General features: G+C 44.4%; 1 protein-coding gene across 1 annotated transcript in view; it reads right to left on the reverse strand.

The window, feature by feature from the left end:
* Positions 1–1,801: 1,801 nt before the first annotated feature.
* akt3a (v-akt murine thymoma viral oncogene homolog 3a) overlaps positions 1,802–25,752 on the reverse strand; it is a 32,519-nt gene continuing 8,568 nt past the window's right edge. The window contains exons 3-12 of the mRNA XM_012864981.3: positions 23,715–23,859; positions 22,655–22,786; positions 22,451–22,516; positions 20,847–20,915; positions 16,588–16,710; positions 15,805–15,933; positions 7,861–8,075; positions 6,385–6,472; positions 4,786–4,888; positions 1,802–3,166 (exon numbers count right to left, since the gene is read on the reverse strand). Of these exons, the coding sequence (XP_012720435.2) occupies positions 3,081–3,166; positions 4,786–4,888; positions 6,385–6,472; positions 7,861–8,075; positions 15,805–15,933; positions 16,588–16,710; positions 20,847–20,915; positions 22,451–22,516; positions 22,655–22,786; positions 23,715–23,859 (1,156 nt within the window). The 3' untranslated portion in view covers positions 1,802–3,080. The remainder of the gene's footprint in view (positions 3,167–4,785; positions 4,889–6,384; positions 6,473–7,860; positions 8,076–15,804; positions 15,934–16,587; positions 16,711–20,846; positions 20,916–22,450; positions 22,517–22,654; positions 22,787–23,714; positions 23,860–25,752) is intronic.

Genomic DNA, 25,752 nt, shown 5'->3' on the forward strand with positions numbered 1-25,752 from the left:
CCGGTATGAATATTTAACACTGTGCAGCAACCCTGCTACTGCTGTGCGGTCCAACTCAGTTTGCCGAATCCTCCCCAACACGAGTTGGTGGCTCTCTGTGGTTGTTTCGTACCTGACTTTTTCAGGTATGAAATGGTGAAGGAGCATCATGACCAACACCGCTGAGGTCTAGCGGACTGAACCGCAGACGTGTCTCAACATGTCGTAGAACCTGCGGTTTCATGTGAATACCCTAAAACATCTCTGATGTCCCTTCAAATGTCTTGCTTACCCTGAAAATAGCTAACATTGGTTCTGCTTCACTCAACAACAACTTCCACACAGAGAGTTTTGTTAGCATGACCTGGTGGTGCCTATATTGGTGTGTTCACTGTTTGGAGAGAGTCTGGATTTTTCAGCCTTCCTCTGCTCTGGTCAAGACAAAAATCGTCTTGACTCCGGTCACGAGCCGACATCTCGGTGCATCTCTGCCTTGTAGACTAAAACAGACTGAACTCTTTAATCTCTTCACACTTACAGGTCGTCCTCCACACTCTGAACTTAGAGCCTTCCTCGTTCGTCTTTTGTTCCACTTTCCCTTCACCTTCCTCTATGAACCCTAACCTCAGCCATCATCTAAACACATCCGGGGGGTGACCCTGAAAACCAGCGCCACTCGGGTTTTCGTTTACATTTGACCAATAAACCGTCTTCAGCGTGTGCTGTCGCCTCCGGCTGTCACATTTTTGGTCACAGAACAACACGAAATCTAAAACAAAAATAAGGAAATGGAGCAGGAAGGCTATCTGCTTTCCCTCCTACATTCTTCAGCCATTTTTTGTTTCTTGAGGTGCAATATTTTTTTTAATCAATCTTAAGAAATAACAATATACTTCTTTTTTAATAATGTAATAACAATAGAAAAGGTTAAATATAAAACCAATGTGTAGAACAATAAATAGAACATATATATATATATATATATATATATATATATATATTATATATATATATATATATATAGTATCTATATTATATACTCTATATCTATCTCTATCTATATATATCTCTTCTGTGTCTCTATCTCTCTCTCTCTATATCTCTGTGTATCTCTCTATCTCTCTATCTATATGTGTCTATATATCTCTCTCTATCTATGTATCTGTCTCTGTCTATATGTATATGTATACATATATATATATATGTATATATGTATATGTATACATATATATGTATATATACATACATATGTATATGTATACATATATATATATATATATGTATATGTATATATGTATATGTATACATATATATGTATATATACATACATATGTATATGTATACATACATACATACATATGTATATATATATATATGTATACATATACACATACATACATACATACATATATATATATATATACATATATATATATATATATACATATATATATATATATATATATATATATATATACATATACATATATACATATATATGTATACATATACACATACATACATACATACATACATATATATACATACATATATACATACATATATATACATACATATATATATATATATATATATATATATATATATATATATATATAAAATCTGTGATTCTTGTAAACTCATCTGTTTCTGTTTACTTCCTCACAAACTGTGTTGTTTTGAAATCCTTAAGAAACTAGCAGAAAACAGTAGATAAGCTGTTACCTCACTACATCATAAGTGATCACATTATAAATCATTAATATTGCATTTTTTCCCCTCGAGGTTTTTCACCCCATCTCTTCTAATAACAGTCCCTTTCCTCTCTGACATTCTGGACTTTTGTCTCTCCCACTCACTGCTGCCCAGACTCCCAGGAGGTCCAGCCGTGTGGATCCCAAAGCCGTGCTAACCGCGGGTCACAGTAAAGCTTTTTTTTTTTTTTCCTCCTTTAAAGAAAGTACCGTTTCAGTGAAGTTTTCCCTTTTTGAAGTTTAAAGGAACATTTAAATAAAAGAACAGAAGTAAAATCCGGGGGAGTGGAGTTCAAACCAGGTGATTTCCTCTAACTTTCACACTGAACTGTGGGTGCTGTAGTAAAGCTAATTGTGATTTTATTTTATTTTTTCGGAGCTTCATCTGCGTGAACTGCTGTGCTTTGAGGTGCGTCATGGATGACAAACCCGTGGCGACGAGGACCTCGGACACGAACACACACTCACGGAGGACATGCCACGATGGGTTGAAACCTCAGAGAGGACCTTTTTTTTTTTAGAGCAGCACGGTAAGGTAGCAGCTGTACGAGCATAGATGGTAGTACGGGTGTTTTGCTGGCGCCTTGGTAACGGTCAGCGATTAGCTAGAAGTGTAGCACCGGATTTCAGTAGTAGCAGTAGAAGAGCGGTGGTGGGAGGAGGAGTACCTGTAGTCGTAGTTGAAATAGCAGCAACAACAGCATGACTTGCACCGAGCAGCACCTGAGTCAAATCCTGCTTGACAACACGGGGGGCGTAGGACCCCCCCCCCCCCCCCCCGCTCACCGGTGGAGGCTGCTCGGCCCGTCCCACAATCACTGAACTCACGACGTGCAGCAAGACGACGCAAACGTCTCTCTGAGTTTGTTTGCAAAAGCCTGAGATACAACCTGCTATGGCAGTTTGGGTTTCAACAACTGAAAATGCTGTATCTCCGTCGCACAGATACGAACGCTACCTGAAAATACTTCGGCTAATGTCTGACTAAGAGTTTGCGCCTTTTTTTTTTTTTTTTTTTTTTTTATAGAGCAGGTGTCAAAGCACAGCAGGGTGCTGGTGAAGCTCCCGTCGTTAAAGGGTCGCTAAAAAAAATCAACGGATCGCATCACAGTTCAGAGCGCAGGATTAAACTCTTAACTTTGCCTCGGGGTTCTCGAGAGATTCACAAAAAAAAAAAAGAAAGAAAAAAAAAACAAATAAATAAAGTAAGAAGCAGACTGAAGAGAAGGAATGGAGGAGACGGGTAAAATCCTTCAAGTCTGGGTGGGTCCGGAGCTGCGGGGGTCTTGGTGTCCCGCGCTGGCGGCCTCAGAGACCAGCTGTGACCACGTCACCGTGGTGGACAGTTCATTCCCGCCCGCTGGCCGAGTACGAGAACTGCGGGAAGTGCGGTCGCCTCTCATTGTCCAGACAGTCCATCCCGTCCTCATCAACTAGGGAAGATTCACAAGTAAATAACATCAGGAAAATGTGCAACAAGCCTTTGTGTTTTTCTTAAACATCAAACATTTCCCTATCTGGTCATGTTACGGCCACCAACATCAATGTCATTTATTGAGATTTTGGGTTACAGACCAACACAAAGTAGAGCAAACCGTGAAGATGAAGGGAGAGATGACTGTTTCACAGTGTTTCCTACGAATGAAGAGCTAATATTTGCATTTGGTCAAACCCTGCACATCACCATGAACACACCGACCCCAGAGGGAGACACGGTGGGGGCGGTATTGTGCTGTGATAACCACTGAGCTATATAATACACTGGAGTGCTGATTTTGCCAAAAAACTGAAGTCACTGGCCGCCATCTTGCTCCTCCCTACTCTCACAGAATCCCACAGGATTTGGTTGCAACAACAAGCAGTTTTCTGGTTGTGTGAAAACGTTTCACAGGTAATTCTACAGTCAGTGGATGTACTAACACTATCAACTACTAGGAAATTAGGTGCTGAAATATTTTACATGTTATTCATATTAAATATATATATATATATGTATATATAAGTATGTGTATATGTATATGTGTATATATATGTATACACATATGTAAATATATGTTTTTGTATATTGTTATTTATATATTTATAAATGTTAAATATATATATTTAAATGAATAAAATGCAAAATATTTCAGCACATGACTTTCTCAGTACTTGATAGTTTTAGAACATAACATAAAAGTATATGGCATTTGACATTTTAAAAGTCTTATGCCCCCCCTGAACATGAGAAAATCATCGTTATTTGATGCTGTAGCGCACATATTCCCTAGTTACTGGGGGGAAAATAGGGAGTACCAATATGGCGGCTGGTGGCTTCATAGCGACTCGTTCTAACAGCGGGCGATTAGCACTCCAGTGTATAATATAGCCCACGCTTTTATTCAGCGGGGACGATAAAAAGCTGGTAAGAAGTGACTGGGAGAGTAAATACAGGACAATTCTGGCAGATAAGCTGCAAAACATTTGAACTGAGGTGGAGATTTGCCTTCCAGCAGGACAGCGACCCTGAACATGCAGCCAGGGCTACAATGAGATGGTTGGGATCATGGGATGTTCATGTGTGGAAATCCAACTTAATAATCTGTGGCACGACTGGAAAAAAAATTACTAAGCTGGGCTAAGATTATTGTTTTCCAGGTGTGCAAAGCAGTGTTGATTTATCAAATAAAACCTCAACAAACCACTTTACAATTTGCGGCCGCAACATCAAACTGTGGAAACTGTTCAAAGGGTGTAAATGTTTTTTTTCCCCTTTGCAACACACTGTAATGTATTCTGTTTTGTTTTAGTAGCGAGGATATAAACTGATTGCATTCAATTAACGGGCCTGCATCTGATGTGGCGAGCTCCTGCAGTGCTGTGTGAGCTGCAGATCAGGTGGAGCCTCACCTTAGCGCAGAGAAAGCCGCCGCTTCCACTCATGCATGATTCAGTGCTGAACACGCTGAGAACAGCGGCGCTGTCTCTAAACTTTGTGTAAGAGTCTTTCCCTCTGCTCACTGAGGGTCTCACTGTGGACCAGGGAGGACGGTGGACCAGAAAGCGGACTCACATTTCTCTGGTGGGGTGATTGTGATGGTCTGAGCTGTGAACTCCTCGTCAAAGTACCTGGTGTCCGTCTCCGACGTCACCTGAGGCTTGAAGGGAGGGACGAGCTGGGACACAGACGGGGAGACGTCAGCGCGCCACTAACAACGATCACTGCTGCTTTTAGATCACAGATCAGACGTAATGCGTAAACACCGAGAAAAGCACACGGCTTCTTCATTATGGGAAATGATATATTAAAAAAAAATCAACATTTATCAACATTAACAAAATTAACACATTGCATTCATTGCACCTAAAAACGAAATAAAAGTTAAAAGTTATCTTCATCAGCAAAATAATAACAAAAATAATCGGTTCAATAAAAAGACGGCAACATATGTTTCTCTACAACTGGACAGTCATAAAAATAAATTAGCTCTGTGATGTGAGCTAGCTCAAATCTGCGCTCCAAGCGAGATTAAGATGCTGTACTTGCTTTTTGTTAAATTGAGACAGATTTTTCTGACATCACATTTCCTCATAGTTCTGCAGAATAGATGCTCTGCGTGTTTTATTTAGATCAAAGCTCCAACAACTGCAGCAGATTTCAAATTGATAAATTATCTCCTCGGCTAATCAAGTTCCCGTGGCTTTAAGTCAGGCTTGTCGAACCGAGGTAAACTCCACCTTTTTTTTTTAATGGCAGCCGCTGGTGTTTTGTCCCCGCGGGAGTCAGACGTCTCTACTCGGTCCACTGGGATCCACAGAGCTGATCTTCTAACAGTAAACTATTTCACCTGAGCCAGAGCAAAAAGTTCACTGCTTCAGCTAATGAGCTAACGCTAGTCTGCCGCCTCGCTGTTTAGATCCGACTCTTTGATCAGTAAATGTTGTCTGGGCTTACAGTTACTTCAGTGCAGAGTAAACCCTCAGAGAGGTGTGGTTATTTTCCCGCTTCATAAAAAAACTCTCCTTTAAATGTTTTTATTGGAAAGAATCAGTGTATTAGCTGCTTTTGTCCTCCTATCCGGCAGCTTTCTGTTGATTACATCGTTTTGTGAACGTTAAAGTAGATTTAATCCACTGCACAGGGCTTGGAAAAATCAAATATTGTGAGATTTTATGGTTTTAACCCTCCCACGATGTCTGATTTAGGTTTGTGCATCAATAATAATAATAAAAGAGCATATCACCACATCATTTAGATGCTTTTGAAATCAAATCCAAAAGGTTGTTTGTGTCATTGACACACACACAAAAAAAAAAAAACTAAAGGGAAGGAGGAAAGTAAGATCGGAGCAAAGTGTAAGCAGGAAGCTGGGCTCCTGTGTAAGATCTCGTAGGTGTCGTCTCACAGGACACGAGTCTCACTGCGTGGTGTTGTGTGAGCAAACACGCGCCACAGATTCTTAGGAGACAAAGTCACACCTCTTCTCCATGCTGTGTGTTTTTAAACAGCTGCCTGTCACCTCCTTCTATAGGTCTGCCTCATGACAGCTCCAACCCCTGTGCACGATCTACCACAGGGTGTTAGAGAAATCTCCCCCCGCGATGCAGCTGCATGTTTGCTCCGCGTTGTGACGCTTCAGAGAAAGCCGCCACCGCGACGACAAAGCTTTACCTTTTTGTCGTAAACATCCTGCCAGTCGATGCCGGAGAAGAAACTGTGCCTCATTATTTCTTTAGCGTCGTCCGGTCCTCCCCCGAGCCTGGCGCAGTCGAGACAGATGTGGAAAACAGAACCGGGATTAGCAGAGCGCCTCGTTTTCGCACACACCAGGAGGAAAGACACAATCAATCAAGTCTGCCGAGAAATAAGCCATCAGAACCGAATGTTGGGCAAAAACATCCAGAGAGTCCAAAGAACCTGACCTGATGGGTACAAAGACATTTTTTGTCTTAAATCGAGAAACCTTTTAGAATTGCTAAAACAGCTACATGTCTGCTTTCACAGAAGGCTGTCTTCAGCTGTAATTATGTCTCTGATCAGCGTCGTTCTACTTAAAAACAGGCAGAAATCAGACTGGGAGAGAAGACAAATCCAATCTTTGCGTTGCCTCTGACTCTGGTCCAAAACGGCACAAAGCCGCCACATCTGTTAGCATCGATGGTAAAGATGTGTCTGAAGTCTTTACAATGAACCCAGGTTTAATCTGAGCACCACAATAAAAAATATATACATTATGTTTTATTTTGAGGACTCAGAAGTTCTAGAAACCTGTAATAAGTAATCCGCCACGACTTCCTGCTTCTGCTGGGGGGTGAATATGAGTTTAGAGGATGTTACATACAGACCACATGTCAGCTGGCTGTTTGGGGGCAACGGAGACTTTTCTGTCCCACCATCACAAACATAACGTGGTTTCTGCTAAACTCCACTGGCACTTTAGCTGGAAGGGCGCGCTTCACTCAGATGGGCCTCAGACATCTTTGGCAACATCCTGGTTGTTGTGGAGCGAAACAAAGGAGGAAGGCGTGGAAAAGCATCCACTGCCCACTGTTAAGCACGACAGAGGCTCTGTGATGCTGTGGGACTGTTTCCCTTCCATAGCCTCAGAGCAAGGCATCATAACCTCCTTGAGTTACCAGGATATTTTTTTTAAGTGGAGGCCGTCCGGCCCACTTAACATGGGTCTCTATCATGTGGACAGGGATCCTGCTCGGTTCACAAAATCTCAAATCTAGTTCAAGTTTTTTGTCAGACCTGGAAAAGTATGGGAGAGCCAAGCAGCGTATGGAGAAATACTGGTTAGCTGTCCCATCATCTAAAAAAATACTCCCATCCACATTAAATTTACTCAAAAGTTGTCAAAACACCTCCATACATGATTTGCCATAAAAGGTACATTTATTTTTCTCAATATTTCGAACAGTTCTTGATCAGGGATGCCAATAAATGGGAGCTGCTTTGTCAATAAACGAAACAAGACAACTGAGAGGAAGCTTCAGGGCAGGGTAGCCTTTTCAAAAACTAACGAATAAAAATGTTTTCCAGCTTTTAATGTTATTAATGTACTGCAGAACACCAACTTGAGATTATTGTCAAAAGTGGCCCGGTTGTGGACCTTAGCTAGCAGCAGCAAGCAGGGACAGACACCTTTTGTTGGGGTCTTTGATGAGCAGGCCGGACAGCAGCGACTTGGCGTCGGCCGACAGCGTGCGCGGGAACTTGATCTCCTCCATGAGGATGAGCTCGAACAGCTTCTCGTGGTCCTGGTTGTAGAACGGCAGCCGGCCGCACATCATCTCGTACGTCACCACGCCCAGGCCCCACCAGTCCACGGCGCGCCCGTAGTCGTTGTCCTCCAGGACCTGGGGACAGCGGGGGAGGGGGGGGAGACAGGAGAGCACAGTTTCTAAAAGGGATCATGAGTTTTATCAAACACCTGCGTTGATCCCACGGCCGTTTTATCAGATCCCGCTGACCGTGCACGGCGTTCAGTGAACACACAGAGGAAGAGGAGAGGGCGGGGTTAGGACGGCAGGCACGTCCTGGAGCTTCAGGGAGAGATAAAAGTGGGACGGTTGTCCTGGATGCCGTGTTAGAACGGCAGATAAAGTGTGAACAACGTACGGAGGCAAACAACTTGAGGTCTGCGTTACAATAAGGAAGTCGGTTTGCTAATTGTCCCTGGAACGCCGGGCCCTCCTGGCAGGGACAGACGGGAATATTCCTGGATGGAAACAGCCCAGAGCCCAAGTCAAGGCCGGCCTGACCTCCAAGCCGGGCGGCGCAGGTGCCGAACTGTAAGATCTGCTGTGTGGACAGAGAGGAGATGTGGCGGGGAGTAAGTCATCGCTATATCAAAGTCTTTATCTGGCCAGTTTTCCTGCTCCTCTCTCCCGCCTGTCTGATCCTCCCGTCTCCGTCCTCTAATCACGTCTTCCTTCCCTCGCCTCTCCTCTTTCATCGAGACGAGAGGTAACTCAGGTGCTGTTGACTCCCTCATTACCATAATAAGCTTTTTACCACGAGGAGTGTGTGCGCCTGCCTGCCTGCCTGAGTGCGTGCGTGTGTGTGTGACAGACAGACGGACGGACAGGGAGAGCTGGAGAGCAGCCAGAACAGCATATGTTGTTCATCACGCCAATAATAATAACATCTCACTCACTGGTAATGGACCAGTCAGACACGAGGACGCAAACATTCACAAACACGCTCACATAAAACCTGTTCAGAACACGACAATTCTCAATTACAGCAGACAATTACGCCGAAGATGTCACAACAGGAGGAGATGCAGAACTGCGGCACACACTGACGCCCTGCCAGCAGGGAGCAGGAGACGGAGAGGACACGTGTCACAAATATAGAAATACACGCCGATTACAGACCACAGGTTCGTCTACATCCACCGCCGGCTTTGGGCTTTTGCAAACAAAACAAAACAAAACAAAAAAAAAACACGGGGAAAGAAAACGGCGCTCTAAATGTAATTCATCTGAAATAAATCTGCTCTGAACAAACGGGATCATCACACTCAGGCACAGATGCCAGTTTTCACAGGTCTAAAGAGAAATGGGCGAAAAAGTATATCTTCATGCTTTCAAACGTCGTTGCCATTCTCCACGTCCGTATCGATGAACTTGGTAAAGCAAGACACTAGTTCTCAGAGTCTGATCAAAATATGGGTAGAAATATCTAATGGGTATAACTTCTGCTCTCCATGAATTTTCTGTTATTTGGCCGATAAGTTAGGCAGATAAATAATCAGAAAACTGATCACCACTAAGTTACGATTTACCAAAGGTTTTTTTTTGTTACTCCTTATTTTAATCGATTGCAGTTATAATCCCCGTATGGCTCTGTTTCTTTTAAAATCTGAGAAATTACCGTGCCTGATCAAACAAATGCTTCCACCTTATAGTCACTTAGAGTCACAAAAGCACATTCCCTTACTATGGATCATTAAATAATTTTTCTTAAATGTACAAGAACATCCCCCGAATGGCAGCTTTGCATGCTAAAAAAAAAAAAAAAGTCTGATAAGAACTGAAGTTCTTGGCTACTGAAAAACGGATGACGTCTGAACAGATCCCCTCTCAAGGCTAAACACAAAGTAGCACCAAAACAGCTGCTCTGATTGGTTCGTTCTGGTGCCTTTAAGTCATGTTCAGGGTCGTCCTGACACCATCCTAAAAGCGTTGCGCTGCAATTGTTGAAAATTCATAGCTCTAAAGGAGAAAAAGAAAATCCTACATGGTTCTTAGATTATTTTAACAAATAAAAGTAGGAAAAGGGGCGATTTGCAAATAACTGGAGCTCATATGGATTTGGCTGGAGAGTGTTTGCACTTTGAATCGTCTAGTTACTGAAATATGTATATATATATATATATATATATATATATATATATATATATATATATATATATATATATATATGTATATATATATATATATATATATATATGTAGATATATAATATCTATATATATATATATAAATATGTATATATATATATATTAATACTATATATATATATTATATATATATATATATATATATATATATATATATATATATATATATAATATATATATATAAATAAATAAATAAAGGTGCCTTGCCTTTGTGGAGATAAATCTTTTTATTCTCCGCACATATTCTCAAAATGATTTGGGTCTGTGCTTTGACTGGGCCATTCCTACACGGTAATACGTTTTGCTCTAAACCGCAGCTCCGGCTCAGTGTTCAGGGTTGTCCTCAACTTCGAAACGTGCGGCTGGTCTTGATTTCGGCTGCGAGGCACCGTACGTGGCAGTAAATGAGAGATCCCAGAGCGATTTCTTTATGTGTGAATATGTTTGCGAGTGAATCAAGCCGGTCACCCAGTTGGCAGCTGCGGAGCGGAGCTGGGGGAATGAAGCGTGCCGCCAGCTCCAGATATATACTTCTGACTGGTACGGCTGGAGGGATAACACCGGCTTAGACTGCTGGGAGACTGTCAGACATACACTCGCGCGCAGCAGATGGAATATTTATCCATCCTCATCAAATTCATAAAGTTTTGAGAGTGAGGCAAACTGGGAGATGTGTGGTGTTGTTTCAGTGCACACACCGAGGGCTGCAGCTTAGGGGGCTGCTTCTGGAGCCACTCTAGTGAGCCGTCTGAACTGTACGGTGCATCTCTGTATGAAGAAAGACTAAAGCAACACGGACTAATAAATATTTTCAGCTGGACATCTATAAAGCTTTTGTTTGTTTTTTTAATTCACTTAGGTTTCCTAAAGATGCTCCAAATAAAGGCGTGCGTTTTTATCCACTCCATCGACCACCTTGTCTACCAGGCTTGTGCATCTTCTCCATCATCCTGTGTGTTGTCCATCGTCCACTCCACTCCAGCCAGCTTCCCTGCTCCTGCATCCCCACAGCATGACGCTGCCACCAACACGTCACAGTAGGGATGGTGTGTGCAGGATTTGTTTATTTTTTATTTATTTTTTGTGTGTAGGCCTAAAAGTTCAGTTTCGGTTTCATGTGACCAGAACACCGTCTCCTACACGCTTGCTGTGTCTTCTACATGGGGAAACAAACAACTTCTTATGGCTTTCTTCTTGCAGCTGTTCTAGAAATCGAATGTTTGTCAAGTGCACAACTACACTGCAACAAGGGAACTATTTTTTTTTTTTTTTACTATTAATGTATTTGTTCTTGATTTGAGCAGGCAAGTTTAAATGATCTGCCAATGGAATAAGATTTTAAAATAGGAACAACTCGTCTCCATCATCTTATTTCAAGTGCAGTTTATCTAATTATCCAATTATCAAAATCGTCATTCCATTGGCAGATAATCTTATTTATCTGCTGAAATCAAGGACAAATTCACTCATATCAAGAGAACTTGACTTACTTTCAATTCCCTTTTTGCAGTGTAACATTTGCGATGTTACAGCATAAGGTGACATCGCACAGCTCAGATTCTCCCACCTGAGCTGTGGCTCTCCCTGCAGCTCCTCCAGAGTCACCTCTTAGGCTGCTTCTCTGACAAATCCTCTCCTTGTTGGCCTCTTAGCTTGGACGAACACGGCATGTCTTGGTACGTTCACAGAGGTGATTTAGTCTTTTAAAATTTCTCCCTTACTTGCCAGTAAACCTCCTGAGGCCTCCACAGAACAGCTGGATTCATTAAATCACACACAGGTTTGCTATGTCAGCCACTTCTGGAGCCAACTGGCTTTAATTTAGGGGCAGCAGAGTAAAGGGAATTGAATATATACATCCGCACATACACACAAAAGAGAAACCTATGCATCGTTTTCCAGCCACCTCGACGTTACGCACTACGTTGCTCCGTCACGCACAATCCCAATAAAACACACCGTAGTTTGTGGGTGTGACGTGACAAAAGTTCAAGGAGTGCGAACGTGGTCTTCTGTGCGCGCGTAGATGTGCGCAGAAGGCTGTGTGTTTTAGTTTGACCCATGACTGAAGAAGGTGGTGGCAGCTCGGTTGCAGGCAGGGAGCAGATTAATCCACACAGAGCCAGAACGCTGCCCTACAGCCCCAGGCGCCGAGGCGTCGGCAGCGGGCTCGTGTGTTTGTGCAGCCTGTGCGCTTCCTGCGCGCGCGCGCGTGTATAATTTAGCAACAAAGCTGACAAATAAATGGGACGAGACGAGTTAGGGGCAATTTAAACCATCAGCAGGAGAGAGGAGAGAGGCGCGGAGCCGAGATTAAAAGCAGCGGAGAGGGAGAAGGTCCCGACCCGGCCCGGCCCCCGCCGGGGCGGCCATGTGGCAGTCAGCCGCTGTTCGCAGGACGGGGGCTTTGGCAGAGCGGGCCGGGACAGGCGCACGACGCCCGTGGCTGTGGCAGCCCAGATAGCCAGCAGGGGGAACACGGTCCCACATACACACCTCGTCCACCGCGGCCATGCAGTCACATATTGCTGATGTCAGACGCAGACCTCGTCTCTGCACCGTGGCATTATTTGGAAAGGGGTTTACCCCGACAATCTGCTAACGTTTCCGAGCGTCCCTCTAGCAGCTGACTGCGCCGCTATGTTTGTAAAACATTTCCAGCAAAAAGGTCACTGCCCGACATGTACGGCGCACAGAATAAAAGAAGGAACGCACACATTAATGGAAGGAGACCAAATCCACCCCCCTTTTAACACTTCCAGAACTGCCACAAAAGAAATGTGTCAAATACAGAGAATATGGAGGAAACACTCCCCATGTGCTTTTCCTCTCCCATCTCTTTGGGTTTTGTTCTTTATTCTCACTTTCAGCGTTTGTCTTGCTTTTATTGCGGCGATCTAATGCTGAGCCTCTCCGGCAGCAGCGAGTGGCTTTGCGTCGCCGTGAGTTGGTCTCGCTTCGCTCCTCCTCTGCCCTCTCCACAGACAGCAAACACTGCAACCATCTGAGTTTCACTCCCGTAACCCTGAAATATTTTCTTGTCTTCCTCCATCTCCGAAGCCCCCCCCCCCCCCCCCTCCCCACCTTTCTCTCTTTAATCCCGGCTACTTTGCATCTCTGTAACTTGGCTCCGAGCGAACTGTGTTATTTTTACACGCGGGCGAGCAGAGTGTGCGGGCGGGCGAGTGGCGGTGGTGTAGATTTCCAGGTTTTTTTTTTTTTTTCCCGAGCACCTTCCTCCAACCTCGCCCATCTGCCGCCATCTGCCTCGCTTTAGCCCGCACTTTCCACAGCACTGATACACACACACACACACACACACTCAGCGCACACACGCACACACGGAGACGCACATCCTGTGAAAAATAACCAACAGCCTCCAATCAGCTTTTGGCACGCAAAGGAAGGGACTACAAAAAAAGGCACAAAATGCTGCGCCAAATTGTCCTCCGTACTTTTCTGAGTGGGATCTACGCTCTGCCTCTCTTCTCCTCCCGTCTTTACATCCACATCTCCGTCGCTCTGTCTCCGACACCCACAGTCCTGCATCCATCTCGCCAGTTGATCCGCTGGCCTCCCACCGAGGCAGCGTTGATGACTGGACAGCGCACGGCAGGAAAATAAAAAAAGAAGAAGAAGAAGGGCGTAGAAGAATGCGGCTGCTCCAGTGTGTGTGTGTGTTTGCGTGCCCTCTTCCAGTTCAACCAGCAACACCCTCGTTCACACTAACGAGCTGCATATTTACTCTTCACCCTGATATTATGGAAACTATTTGCCTGTGAAAATCGGAGGAACAAAAAAAAAAAAACGCCCGTGCCTGAATGCCACCGTTCAAACGCGCTCACAAAGGGAAAACACAATATGGTGCGGGTTTGAGGGAGCGACCATACGTTTGGTTGTGTGCCGCCGCCGCCGCCTCGCCCGCCGCACGGCCGTTTACCAGAGATCAGTAACGATCGCCGTCCCGGTGGTTGGAGCTAATCAGACGGGGCTGCTGTTAGATAAACAGGCGCTGTGCAGCGGGCGGCAAGACCCCACAGTTCACCGGGGGCCGTCCTGGTGGAGCCCTGAGCGAGCGGCGCAGAGACGCCTGCCTAATGGATAGGCCGCCTGTGGATGCCACAGATGCTTTTATGTAGTACAAGGCCTCGGTCAATCTGCTCGCTTTATGCAAAGCAACAGTCAGACCCCTGCCGACCGTCGTCACTCATCAGCTGATTAAAGCTACACGGAGGCTGGATGCTGCGTTGTCAAAGTTGGAACGAAATGCCTCGCCGCTCGGAAACAGCGTTTACATAACGCGTTTCATCTTTCATACGCACTTCATTCTTTTAGGAATGGCCTTAATCATTCAATAGGCTTAGCTGATCCCAGGCGTGGGCCGGCTAGAGTTTTAAAAAGTCCCTTCCTCCTTCACCTGTTGCTCCTCTACGCCGGTCAGCTGGCTGAAAGAACGTTTTACCCACAATGCCAAGAAAAACAAAAAACTATGTGGCTGTTTCCAATTGCAGAGCTGGACGACTAAAGGAGCCCCGCCCATCCTAGCTCTGTAAGTAAAGCTGCTTTAAAGCTACAGTGGCCATGCGACCAGCTGTTTCAGTGAGAACCAACTAGATCAGGTCATCCATGATCCTTCTTGGGTCATGAAATGCACAAACAGCGTAAACCAAAGAAGCGTCATATAACTGCCCTCCTACTCCTGAGTACTGAGATGATAACATTGATCGTGATTAACCCCCATTTGCTAACTCAATTCTTCCTTTTTTCTTTATCATAATTTCCGCCATCACGCTTTCAGAGCTTTAGCTTCGTGACTGCTAAAAATATAAATTGAGTACGTGCATCAAGGGCAGTGATAGTCTGTCCCACGGGTCGACTAAACTACTGACACTGACAAACCTGTCTGACCTTTATAGACAGCATATCAGTGCAAATTAACTGTAGTCAGCGACAGGACAAAGGTGATCAAGCAAAGACACTAAGGCTACGTTCACACTGCAGCCTGAAGTGACCCAATTCTGATTTTTTTGCCCATACGTGACCTGTATCCGATCTTTTTAAGACAGTCTGAACGACACAGATCGGATTTTTTCAAATGCGACCCAGGCCACTTGGATATGTGGTCCTAAATCCGATACATATCTGATCTTTTCAAATGTGACCTGTGTCTGTACAGCTGGGTCGCATTTATCCGACCTGTACGTCACCGATACTCGACAAACGTCACTATTCTGCATCCTGCTATGCAGAAGCGGGAAGAAAGACGACACCCATGGAGGACTACAATGAGAAGAGCAGTCAGTGGAGGGAAAGCTCCGGTTAGAAAATAAATTAATTGGTTTTGCGCCGGATTATAAAGCCGGCTCAAAATTCGCGCCGGCTTTATAATCCATGTTTACTTCCGCAAACACTGAGGACGCTTGCTACGTGTGACGTCATCACGTCCTCGAGTGCGCATGCGGGACACTTAGGTTGTATGAATGCAGTTCACACAGAGGATCACATACAAGTCACATATATTTGGAAATGTGAACAACCATGCAAAAAAAATCGGATTTTACAAAAAAATGGGAATTGAGCATTAAGACCTGCAGTGTGAACGTAGCCTATGAGACTTAGACACCATGAGGCAAATGATACAAGTGTAAATTGGTTCAGTAATTTCCATAAAGCGTTACCTCTGGCGCCAGGTACTCTGGGGTCCCACAGAAGGTCTTCATGGTAGCAGCGTCAGTGATGCCCTCCTTGCAGAGTCCAAAATCTGTGATCTTTATATGACCGTCTTTATCCAGCATCAGGTTTTCCAACTGGAGCCAAAACAAAAGACACAGCTCGTTGTCATCACCCGTCACCGAGAACCATTACCAGATGTACAGCGCGGGGCTTTGTTAACAGATCAAAACAACAGTCGTGTGGACAGTGGAGCCAAAACTTCCCCCCTGCTCCCAAGCAGGAGAGCAGAGGTAGACACGTAAACACAGACATAAGCAGGCACACTCGAGACACACAACTCTGAACAAATGAGGGAAATAAACTTCAGGCATGTTGTGGAGCCACTCAACCTTTTAATTTTAATGGCTGAAGTGTTTTTCTCACTCTGCGTCTGCTTTTTTTTCTCCTCCCGCTTTCTTGGCTGCTGTCAGCGGGTCTGAGGCCAAGGCTGCCAGGCAGGCGCTCAGACGGAGCCATCTACCTCTCTACCTCTGTGGCATCAGCACCTCACCCCCTCCCCTCGCCCCCATCTTTCCCGCTTTGTGTCGGTTTCTGCCCCACTTTTTAATTACAACCAATTCTGAGCCACTTGAATCAAGCAGGGGAAAAAAAAAAAAGAAAGACACACAACTGTGGAGCTGTGAAAAAGGGAGGTAGGGATGGGGGGGGGACAGCAATTCTTCTCCCACACATTTCAGTCTCATCCATGCCCCTGTAGCCTCCCCCTTTACTCCTTTGGTTCTGTTTACCTTGAGGTCCCGGTACACAATCTTGGCTGAATGCAGGTAGTTGAGAGCTGAGACAATCTCGGCGCCGTAGAAGCGCGTGCGCTCCTCCGAGAACACTCGCTCTCTGGACAAATGGAAAAACAGCTGCAGGAGAAGGAGAGAGAGAGAGAGGGGCGAGATAGAGAGTAAGCAACAAAAAAAAGGGGGGGGGGGGTAAGCAGGGACGGCACAGCAATAATTACTGATTTATTGGAGGAAATTAGCACAACACAAACTGGCTGCCCGCACCATATTGAGATGATAGATAGCGGAGGGGAGAGTGATAGCGAAGGGGGGTGGGGGGGGGGGGGCAGGCGTCTCGGAGGAGGGTGGGCTGTGGCGCCCGGCAGCTGGCGCCTCAGCTAGCAGCCTCCCCCCCCCCACCCTCCTCTCTGCACATACTTCTTCCATGTAACCCTCTGGGCTGCGTTGGCACGGGGCTGGCGAGGAGCTCGCTGATCGGGGCCAAATCAAGGTGTTTAATCAATACGCCATTCTAGTCGCAGACAGAGCGACGGCCGCCGCCGCCGCTGCAGCCAACACCTCCACCATGCTGCCTCCACTGCGGCACGCCTTACCGGCCTGACGCTGGCCTCTTGAGCCTCCATCTTTATTTACCGCGCTCTTACATCTGGTGCTGGAACGAGACCAGTTCCATAGCGGACAGCTCCCCCGGTGCTTTTACCTCGCACAGATAAGTATTGAACACAACAAGGCTTTTCTCGGTAAATACATTTCTAACGAGGCTACTGGCGTGATGTCGATCTTCTCTTTTTATTCCATAACCACAAGGATCTGACCGGTCTGCAGGTTTTAGCATCTCTTGCCATCGAAAGTTATATTAGTGTGATTATCAAACGTAGGGAGACGGCATGCAGCTGGACAAATGTATCTGCATACAGAGCATGGAATACGTTAATTCATCATATACTGGAGCCCAGGAGTCCTTTGTGATTAGGATTATATGCATGTTGATATTGCAACAATTATTCTGATTTGAGAATCTCAGCCTTCCTTCAATAATTTGGAGTCTGCCATCACCTTATGCTGAGAAACAGCAAACATCAGGCCGTTTCCACCACCAACCTTCACCATGGGTCTGGTGTTGTTCCTCTTTAGAACATGGTTACACCTGAAAAGTTCGGCTGGTCTCATCTGACCAGACTATATGAACTTTAACGAGCTTTTTCTTCAGCAGTGGAGTCTGGTGCTGTGAGTGTAAATTAGAGGACATCGCAATTTGAGTGCATTGCTTGTTGTCTGAAAAGACCAGACCTGCTATATCCAGATGTCCATATACTGTAGTTTTAATAACATAATATTATTCCCACTTCCGGATTATAGCCCTAAAAGTGTTATGGGAACATTAAACGTTTAGAAATATTGATCACACCAATGGTATAAGTTGGCTATGCAACAATAAGCTAGGGAAGGTCTTTAACCCATCATGACATACATGTTGTGTGACACCTTGGTAATGAGAAACCTAATTATAGGCTATCAAATGAAACTCAAGCCAGGGATAATAATTTCAACAGATAGGGAGCAGGACTGCTTTCTAAATACTGACAGATTTCAGCTGGCTTCTTGGCTTTATATACGTTTTAACACCTCTTTTACTTGTGTGTTCAATATTTATCCCACGTGTCATTTCAGTTTCCTCCACATAAACCATGGACTTAATTTCAGATTCATTTGAATTACTTTAGTTTTCACTCATATCTGTCGTGAAGATAGATATGAGCCTCACTAGAAACTATTTACCGAGAGGAAAGGTTGACATGTCCAATACTTTTAATCTCCCTGTTGTATTTTTCCCTAACCTCCAAACCCACCCCCCCCTCTCTCTCTCTCTCTCTCTGATTTAAAGTTGACACACATGTGCCTTTAAAAACGACACCAACCTGCTGTGCTGAACCGGTTGAGTTGTACAAATTACCCATGATGCCAGTGGCCACAAGTCTCCCATTAATTGTACGGGGAGCTTTGCATATGGACTCTGGAATGATGACGCTCACAGACCACCTTGCTCAAAGGCTGCCCATGCGCGGGCGCGCGCGCGTGTGCGTGTGAGTGTGTGTGTGTGTGTGGATCAGGGGGGTAAACACGACAGGTGGGCCTTCATCAGTGCACTGGCAGCTGTGACTGTGGCAGGTTTGTAATGGCTTGTGCGTGGATGTGTTCGTGTGGCATGTGTGATCACAATTTGTCCATCCAGGTAAAAAATGTCCTGAGCGTGTGTGTGTGTGTTCGCTGGTGTCGTCTTTGTGTGTGTTTGCTCAAGCCTGGCACTGGCTGAACTGCATAACTAACCGGGAGGGGAGCAGGTGACAGTCGCACTGAGGGAATGAACCAAGATTGCAAAAATGGCCCGATTAGAAATTTGAGAAATGGAAAAGTGAGGGAATCCAAACTCATTTCCTCTCTGACTGTCAGTCGGGCTACCTATCTGCCCCTTAGGTGAGCTCGTAAACAGGCACGAGCAGCAGAGGAATGGGAGCAAAAAGAACGATGAGAAGGAAAGAGAGGGGCCAGTTGGCTGGCAGATATCTGCTAGAAAGAACCCTAACATGAAACTTCAGCTTCTTCTAGGGTTCTTTGTTTAGCTGCACTGCTACTGTCGATTCACACACTTCCTCACTAACGTTCTCTGATTAAGTTCTGAAGTCCTTCAATGAATATCTGTGCTTACAGCACTGTGAAGAAACATCAACCCCCTTTTTTGGTTTCAATGTCCCGCTGAAATGTTTAATGTCGTTTAACTCATTTTATTATAAGGCAAATGTAAACATGAAAAGCAGCTCTCACATGACGATTTCATTTATTAAGGGAAAAGGCTATTCAAATCATACGTCTTCAACCACTGTGAAAAAGTTATTGCTCTCTAAGCCTAATAACTGGTTGTTCCCCCTTTGGAAGCAAGAACTGCCATCAGGCGTTTGCAGTAATGGCAATAAGTCTTTTACATCCCTGTGGGAGAATTGTGGCCCGCTCTTCTGTGCAGAATGGTTTTAATTCAGCCGGCCGCGTTGGGGGGCCTTTTCAAGAGCCGACGGTTTTTAGAACAAGAAAAGCTTTTTTAAAGGCCGTGCCGCAGCATGTCAACTGGATTTAGGCCAGAGCTTTGACTTTTTGAGCCATTCGGAGATTTACTGGCTGGCGTGCTTTGGATCATTGTCCTCCTGCATAACCCAAGTGAGTTTAACGTCACAAACTGATGGCCGGACTTCCTCCTTTGTAGGCTGACAAGTCCTGGGAAGGTTCCCCACTGTTCAGTGATTCTACCATTTATGGATCATCTCTCTCACTGTGGTTCACTGGATTCCCAAAGCCTTAGAAATGGCTATTAAACCCAGCTTGATGTCAATAACTTTGTTTCTGTTCATATGTTTCTTTAGATTGTGGCTTGTTGTGTTGCTTTTTTGAGCTCTTTCAGTTTCTCCATGTTCTCAGACAATTAAAATTTAGGATATTTACTGATTGTGGGTCTGATAGTAATCAGGACTTGGTATGTCTAGTGGAAAATAACCAAAATTCATGATTTAACCAGTCAGGGAAAATTACCTCTTCACTTAGGGTTGGGATGGTTTGGATTGCTTTTTTTTTCTACTGATGAATTAAATCATCATTTAAAAACTACTTATATTGATTCAGAATATCCTTGTCTGACACTAAAATGTGTTTTAAGGATGCAAAAACTTGGATTAAAGGGGACTGGAAATAAATGCATGCCACACTTTTCAGATTTTTATTTGTTAAATAATATAAAAAAATACATGTACTGTATAAAGTATCTTTCTCTTTACAATATCAGTTTAATGTGACAAAATCTGTTATAGTTCAAGAGGTCCTTTTGCCTCTCTGCCATCTTGCTTTTTAGCTGGTTGCCGACATCTAACTGGATTTATTGGGTTTTTCAGTTACTCAACAATAAAGGTGGTCAGTTGTTGCGACAAAGCTACTTTTATACCCGCGTTTGTTAATAAAACAAACGAACAAACTGTAGGTTTTACGCCTTGGTGTATGAAAATTAACTTTAATTGCTTTATTATTGTAAAAACCAGCTAAAGAAGCGGTGTGACCGGCTCCAGCCAGCGTCATCACGGCGTGGAGCCAGCTGACTGCAGAACGAGAGGAGCTCTAATTGCTGACAGTTACTGTGGTGGAGTTGTGGTTCAACTGGCTGCTCAGAGCAGCGACATACACTCAGCTAACCACAAACGTCTACAGATGAGACCTACCTCCCCTCCATTCACGTACTCCATCACAAAACAGAGACGGTCTTTAGTCTGGAACGAATACTTCAGAGACTGAAACAAAGAACACACATTTGCAGTTTATTTAACACGCTGCTTTCATGCGTCACAAACCCCTCGCTGCATCCAGTGAGCGGGCCCAGTGCTCCGCCAAGCATCCACAGAGACGGCCATTGTTGTCCTTTTAAGAACGGACGGTGGAGCGGATCATTCTTTGGGGCATTTGGACAAAATAGTACGTCCTGCAGCATTCTGGTTTCCCTCGTGTTCCTTCAATGCTACAAATATTACCCGTTACAGAGGAATAAGCCGAATACCAACAAACCTAGATTTTTATTTTGCCTGTTTAACCAGTCTTTGTCCCCATATCCTCTCACCCTAAAGCAAACAGTGAAGCGAGAGAACAATTGTGAGCACAGGTGGAACCGGAGCCCCATTGTAGCTAAGACAGCAGGCGCAACAACACATCATCATACTTAGCTTCCAACTGTTTATGCCTCTGTGCGGTTGTTTAAAGAAAGCGCCGTTCCTGTGTGTGTGTGTGTGAGCGTGGATGAGACGTGTGCACGTGATTTCTTTTTAGGGAAAGGGCTGCTGAGCAAAAGAACAGTTGGTCGCCGTCTCTTTGTGGCTGCAGGTGTGACGGGGGTGAACGCTTTTATGAACTATAATTGCTCCCTTGATGGGAGCAAGCGTGAACATGCGTACGCGCACGCTTGCGTGCGACAAAAGACAGAGTGAGAAAAAGAAGCAGCTAATGTGTGAACAGTACGTGAAGATTAAACACGAGCAGCAATCACTGAAGTCCAACAACTGGTGGAGCTGCTCTTTCTACAGTAGAGGTCAAATATGTTGAGGATCGATGCCTCTATGTTTACGCATTAGAGATGCAGCAAGAAAATGTTCGATTTTCAGTCCTAGCCCGTGGCCAGAGGGCGGAAACTCCAAAATCCAAACCGCCTCCGGTCAGTGAACGCACCATACCTGCTTCTGCTGATAACGAGACTCTTTAGCGTGGACACGGTCACTGAGAAGACTCAGAGGAGGTCATTTACAGCATCGGCGTGTGTTTTAACGAGAAGAAAGAAGCTATATATAAACTGAAATTCAGCCAGCAAGAGGGTGAGAGAGCAATGCATGCAGGAGACAATAGGATGGCTGAATGCACCGCAGCTAACCTGTTCTATATTATCATAGAACATGCTGGATTAGGTCATCTAGGAGTTACGGTAAGGATCTACAATACCTGCACTAATCGCTAACATGGGGTGTTGAAGATATTTTGAAATGTAAACTCTAACATTTGTTTTAAAATAACAGTAAAACCCCAGTTTTACAGCGACTGCTCTCTCACACACCAGACTGTCAGCTGTTACCATAAACAGCTGATGCCTGGTCACAGCAGGAGCACTAGACAGATGTAAGTTGGTAGTGGCAGGCCAAAGCTTTAAAAATGTAAAAATCAGTCCCAGAACTTTTATCTGTGCATTTCTAGTTTACATGTATATACTAAGCATACATGTATTGCCTACAGATGCTACAGACCATAAGGTACAAACCATGTTGATTGTATATACCGAGGTACTTACCGTAAGAAAAGGGTGCCTGGTGTTTTTCAGTACTCTGCTCTCTGTGAGCGTGTGAGCAACTTCATCCTGTACAGACAACATGGAATAAAAACTTTGAGGGCTGTATAGATGCAATCTGCACAAATACCTTAGAAATTTGACTTAAAACTGAAAACAGTCTGGTTTTTTGATGGCTGTGCAGCTGTGGAGGCAGAAGAGACGAACCTTGGCTATGATGACTTCTTTTTTAAGGATTTTCATGGCGTAATACTTTCCGCTGGCCTTTTCCCGGACAAGGATGACTTTACCAAAGGTTCCTTTTCCCAGCAGCTTCAGGTAGTCAAAGTCACTCATCGTCTGTTGTTGGGGAGCACAGAAGAGCACCAAAGTCAGCGGCGTACAGGCAGGGCATTCAATATATTCCCAAAAAAGCAATGAGTGACCCCAAAGGTTTTACAAGATAAAAATATTTATTTTTTACTGAATTGTAAAATAAATGAAAGTGATCGGTGGCTTGCTTGTGTATAATATGACTGTGAAACAGGCTCGTTCCCCTGTTTTCAATTATAAGGCCACATGTTGGAGCACTTTTGCTAACATTAGCATTTCCACGAACAAGACCTTGCATGGCTCTGCGTAGCTAACAAGTTAAGAAAAACTTATACCAGAGATACTCAGTATCCACATAAATGCACCACAAGGAGTTTCTACTTTTAAACTTTACTTTGGGAAGTGTTTTTAAAAATCTAAAAAAAATAAAAAAAATAATATGCATATGGACAGGACTGGTTCCTGCAAAACAAAAATGTCTTCTCTGCAAAATATCTGCGTCTGCTGCCAAACAGCTTGAAGCTGCAGCAGTAAACATTTAATCACAGAGAGAGTTTTCTTAAGGCAAGGATCCTTAATGACGCTTGAAGAAAATAAGGGTAGATTATTAAAAATGTCTTCCTAATTTGGGTAGATGGTCACAATCCACCCCCGATGTTGACTGATAAGTTATTGATAGAAGTGGAGCTGTAACCCGAGTCAGACTTCTATAAGACTGTCAATACAACTGTCCAGTTTAAGAGCAATTTATTCATATTTTCACTAATATTCACTGAAATCTGAACCATTTTGAATTGTTTTTGAATAGAAAAGATCCTCAGAGAAACGGACCTTTCTGGAAATGGAGAATTTACTCCTTAAAAGAGATTTAAATAAAAAAATCTAAATATCCAGAACACATTTTAAGTGTATTTGTTCTGAGCATGTGCATTATGTGTGTATATGTGTGTATTACCTTGCGTTTGTGGTGTGTAGTGGAGATGTCCATTTCCTCCTCGACCATGTTGTCAATGTTGGACGTGGGGCTGCACTGGATCCTCTCCTCCTCTTGTCTCTGCAGCTTGTCTGCCACCATCTGGATGGCCTCTGTCCACTCATCTCTAAAGATAAAGACGGTAAGTTATTGCAGCGCCCTGTTTTCAGCATGACTTTCTACACTTAAGCGACTTATGTGTAAACATTTAGTGACACAGGACCCAACAAGCCAAACGTTAGACGGATCAAACATGAAATATCAGCCCCATTCTGAGATCAGGTGACTGATGCAGTCACCTAACGGGGTCCCTCGGGTTGCTGGCGCGGTCTCGATTAACAGGAACACCTCCTTGTGCAACGGAGAGGAAACACAGTCGACTGGAGAATCAAACAGATGAGCAACGATCAAAGAGCAGAACTAATGCTTGTCAGCGTACGTGTGTGTAACGGTGAACGGGTGTGCCCAGGCAGACCCCAATCCATCAGAGGGAACAATGCATTGTTGTTTGCTAACGTCGTTCCTCCCCATTGACTTGCCATTAGCGGTGCTGTTCAACATCTGCTGGGAGGAAGTGAGGGAGTTTGACGGTCTGCGTGTGCGTCGGTGTGATTCTGTAACAGAAGGCCAGCCGTGCAACAGGATGTGTAGACGCATTAAGGGTTTTTAACAATGATGAATATCCAGGATCATGCACAGGGCAGTGCTTTGCTCTGCTCTAATACTCCACTGGGGGGATTCACAGTACAGATGCCTGATAGGAGAATTCATTCAATTGTTTTAAGTATTCTGCCTTGCTACTAAATAAAATTTAAATGTTGGTGTTTAATTTATATTTTTGCTACAGTTTTTATATTTAGATTAAAATACTAGTTAAAATGTGAGAGTATTAGCTCTGTTTTGAATAATATATGTGGCATCTTAGCAATGGTAGGAGTCATTTTTGCTTTTTAGCACAATTAGGGTATGTTACACATTCTGGTTTCATGTATGTGTGTAAATATTGGGATGACATGGTATATTTACTCAAGGTTACCATACCGTAGTGCTGGTCTGTGTCTCTGCTGGTTACGGGATTTAAAGCTTCCTGTCGTTCATGCATGGCAGGACTTGCAGAACACGCATGCAAGCCTGATGCGTGTTCACGTGTTCAAGCATTTAAAAAATCTGCACGCGTGACATTCAACATTTGAAATACCTGCGAAAACATTAATGAACCGGGCTCGACTCATAAAGCCTCACCTCGGTTTCCTTTTGTGCGGTGTTAGGCACCCATATGTTTCTTTCAGGGGTTCTACAGGACCGTTCATCCAAACACAGCGGCACGGCTTCAAGATCTATATCTCTGTCTGCTGCAAAGACTTCTGAGCATATCCTAGACGCCTCAAAACAAGGGCAAACTCAAGCTTCGCTCCATGCCCGACGTCGGCGTATTCATTTGCGGGAGTGATGTATGTGTGCGTTTGTGCTTGTGCACGTGTCTACGTGAGAAACAACGGGAACTCTCTCAAGGTCAGGCAGCAGATAAATGCTCTTTCTCGGTTAAAGGTTTTTTTTTTTGTGTGCATAATGAGCCTCTTTCCTCTTTTTTTTTTTCCCCTCTTTTGCTAATGAGAGATAATGGGCCTGCCTACAGTTGGGCATCACGCCAGCACGTGCCACCCTCTCCCCACACGGCTGCGGCTGTAGTAGCTGGAGGCCTGCCAGCACCGGTACAGTATGAGCCCATACAGTAACACACACACACACACACACACACACACACACACACACACACACACACACACACACAGTGGTGGCACATACACACATTTTCCTTCTTTTCAACAAGCTTTGAGCGCTATTGCCGACTGTGTGCAAACACTCTGGATCGACAGCAAAACACAAACACATCTGGAGCCGCGTTCCCTGCCAGAGACGCGCACTTTATAAACTAATTAATAGGAAGTTATGCGATTTATTTCAACTCGGAGCGCTTGGTTTGATGACGCGGAGGCAAAACTTTGACAAAAGCGACGTA

The sequence above is a fragment of the Fundulus heteroclitus genome, chromosome 22 (genome assembly GCF_011125445.2).
Source record: "Fundulus heteroclitus isolate FHET01 chromosome 22, MU-UCD_Fhet_4.1, whole genome shotgun sequence".
Classification (NCBI taxonomy): Eukaryota; Metazoa; Chordata; class Actinopteri; order Cyprinodontiformes; family Fundulidae; genus Fundulus; species Fundulus heteroclitus.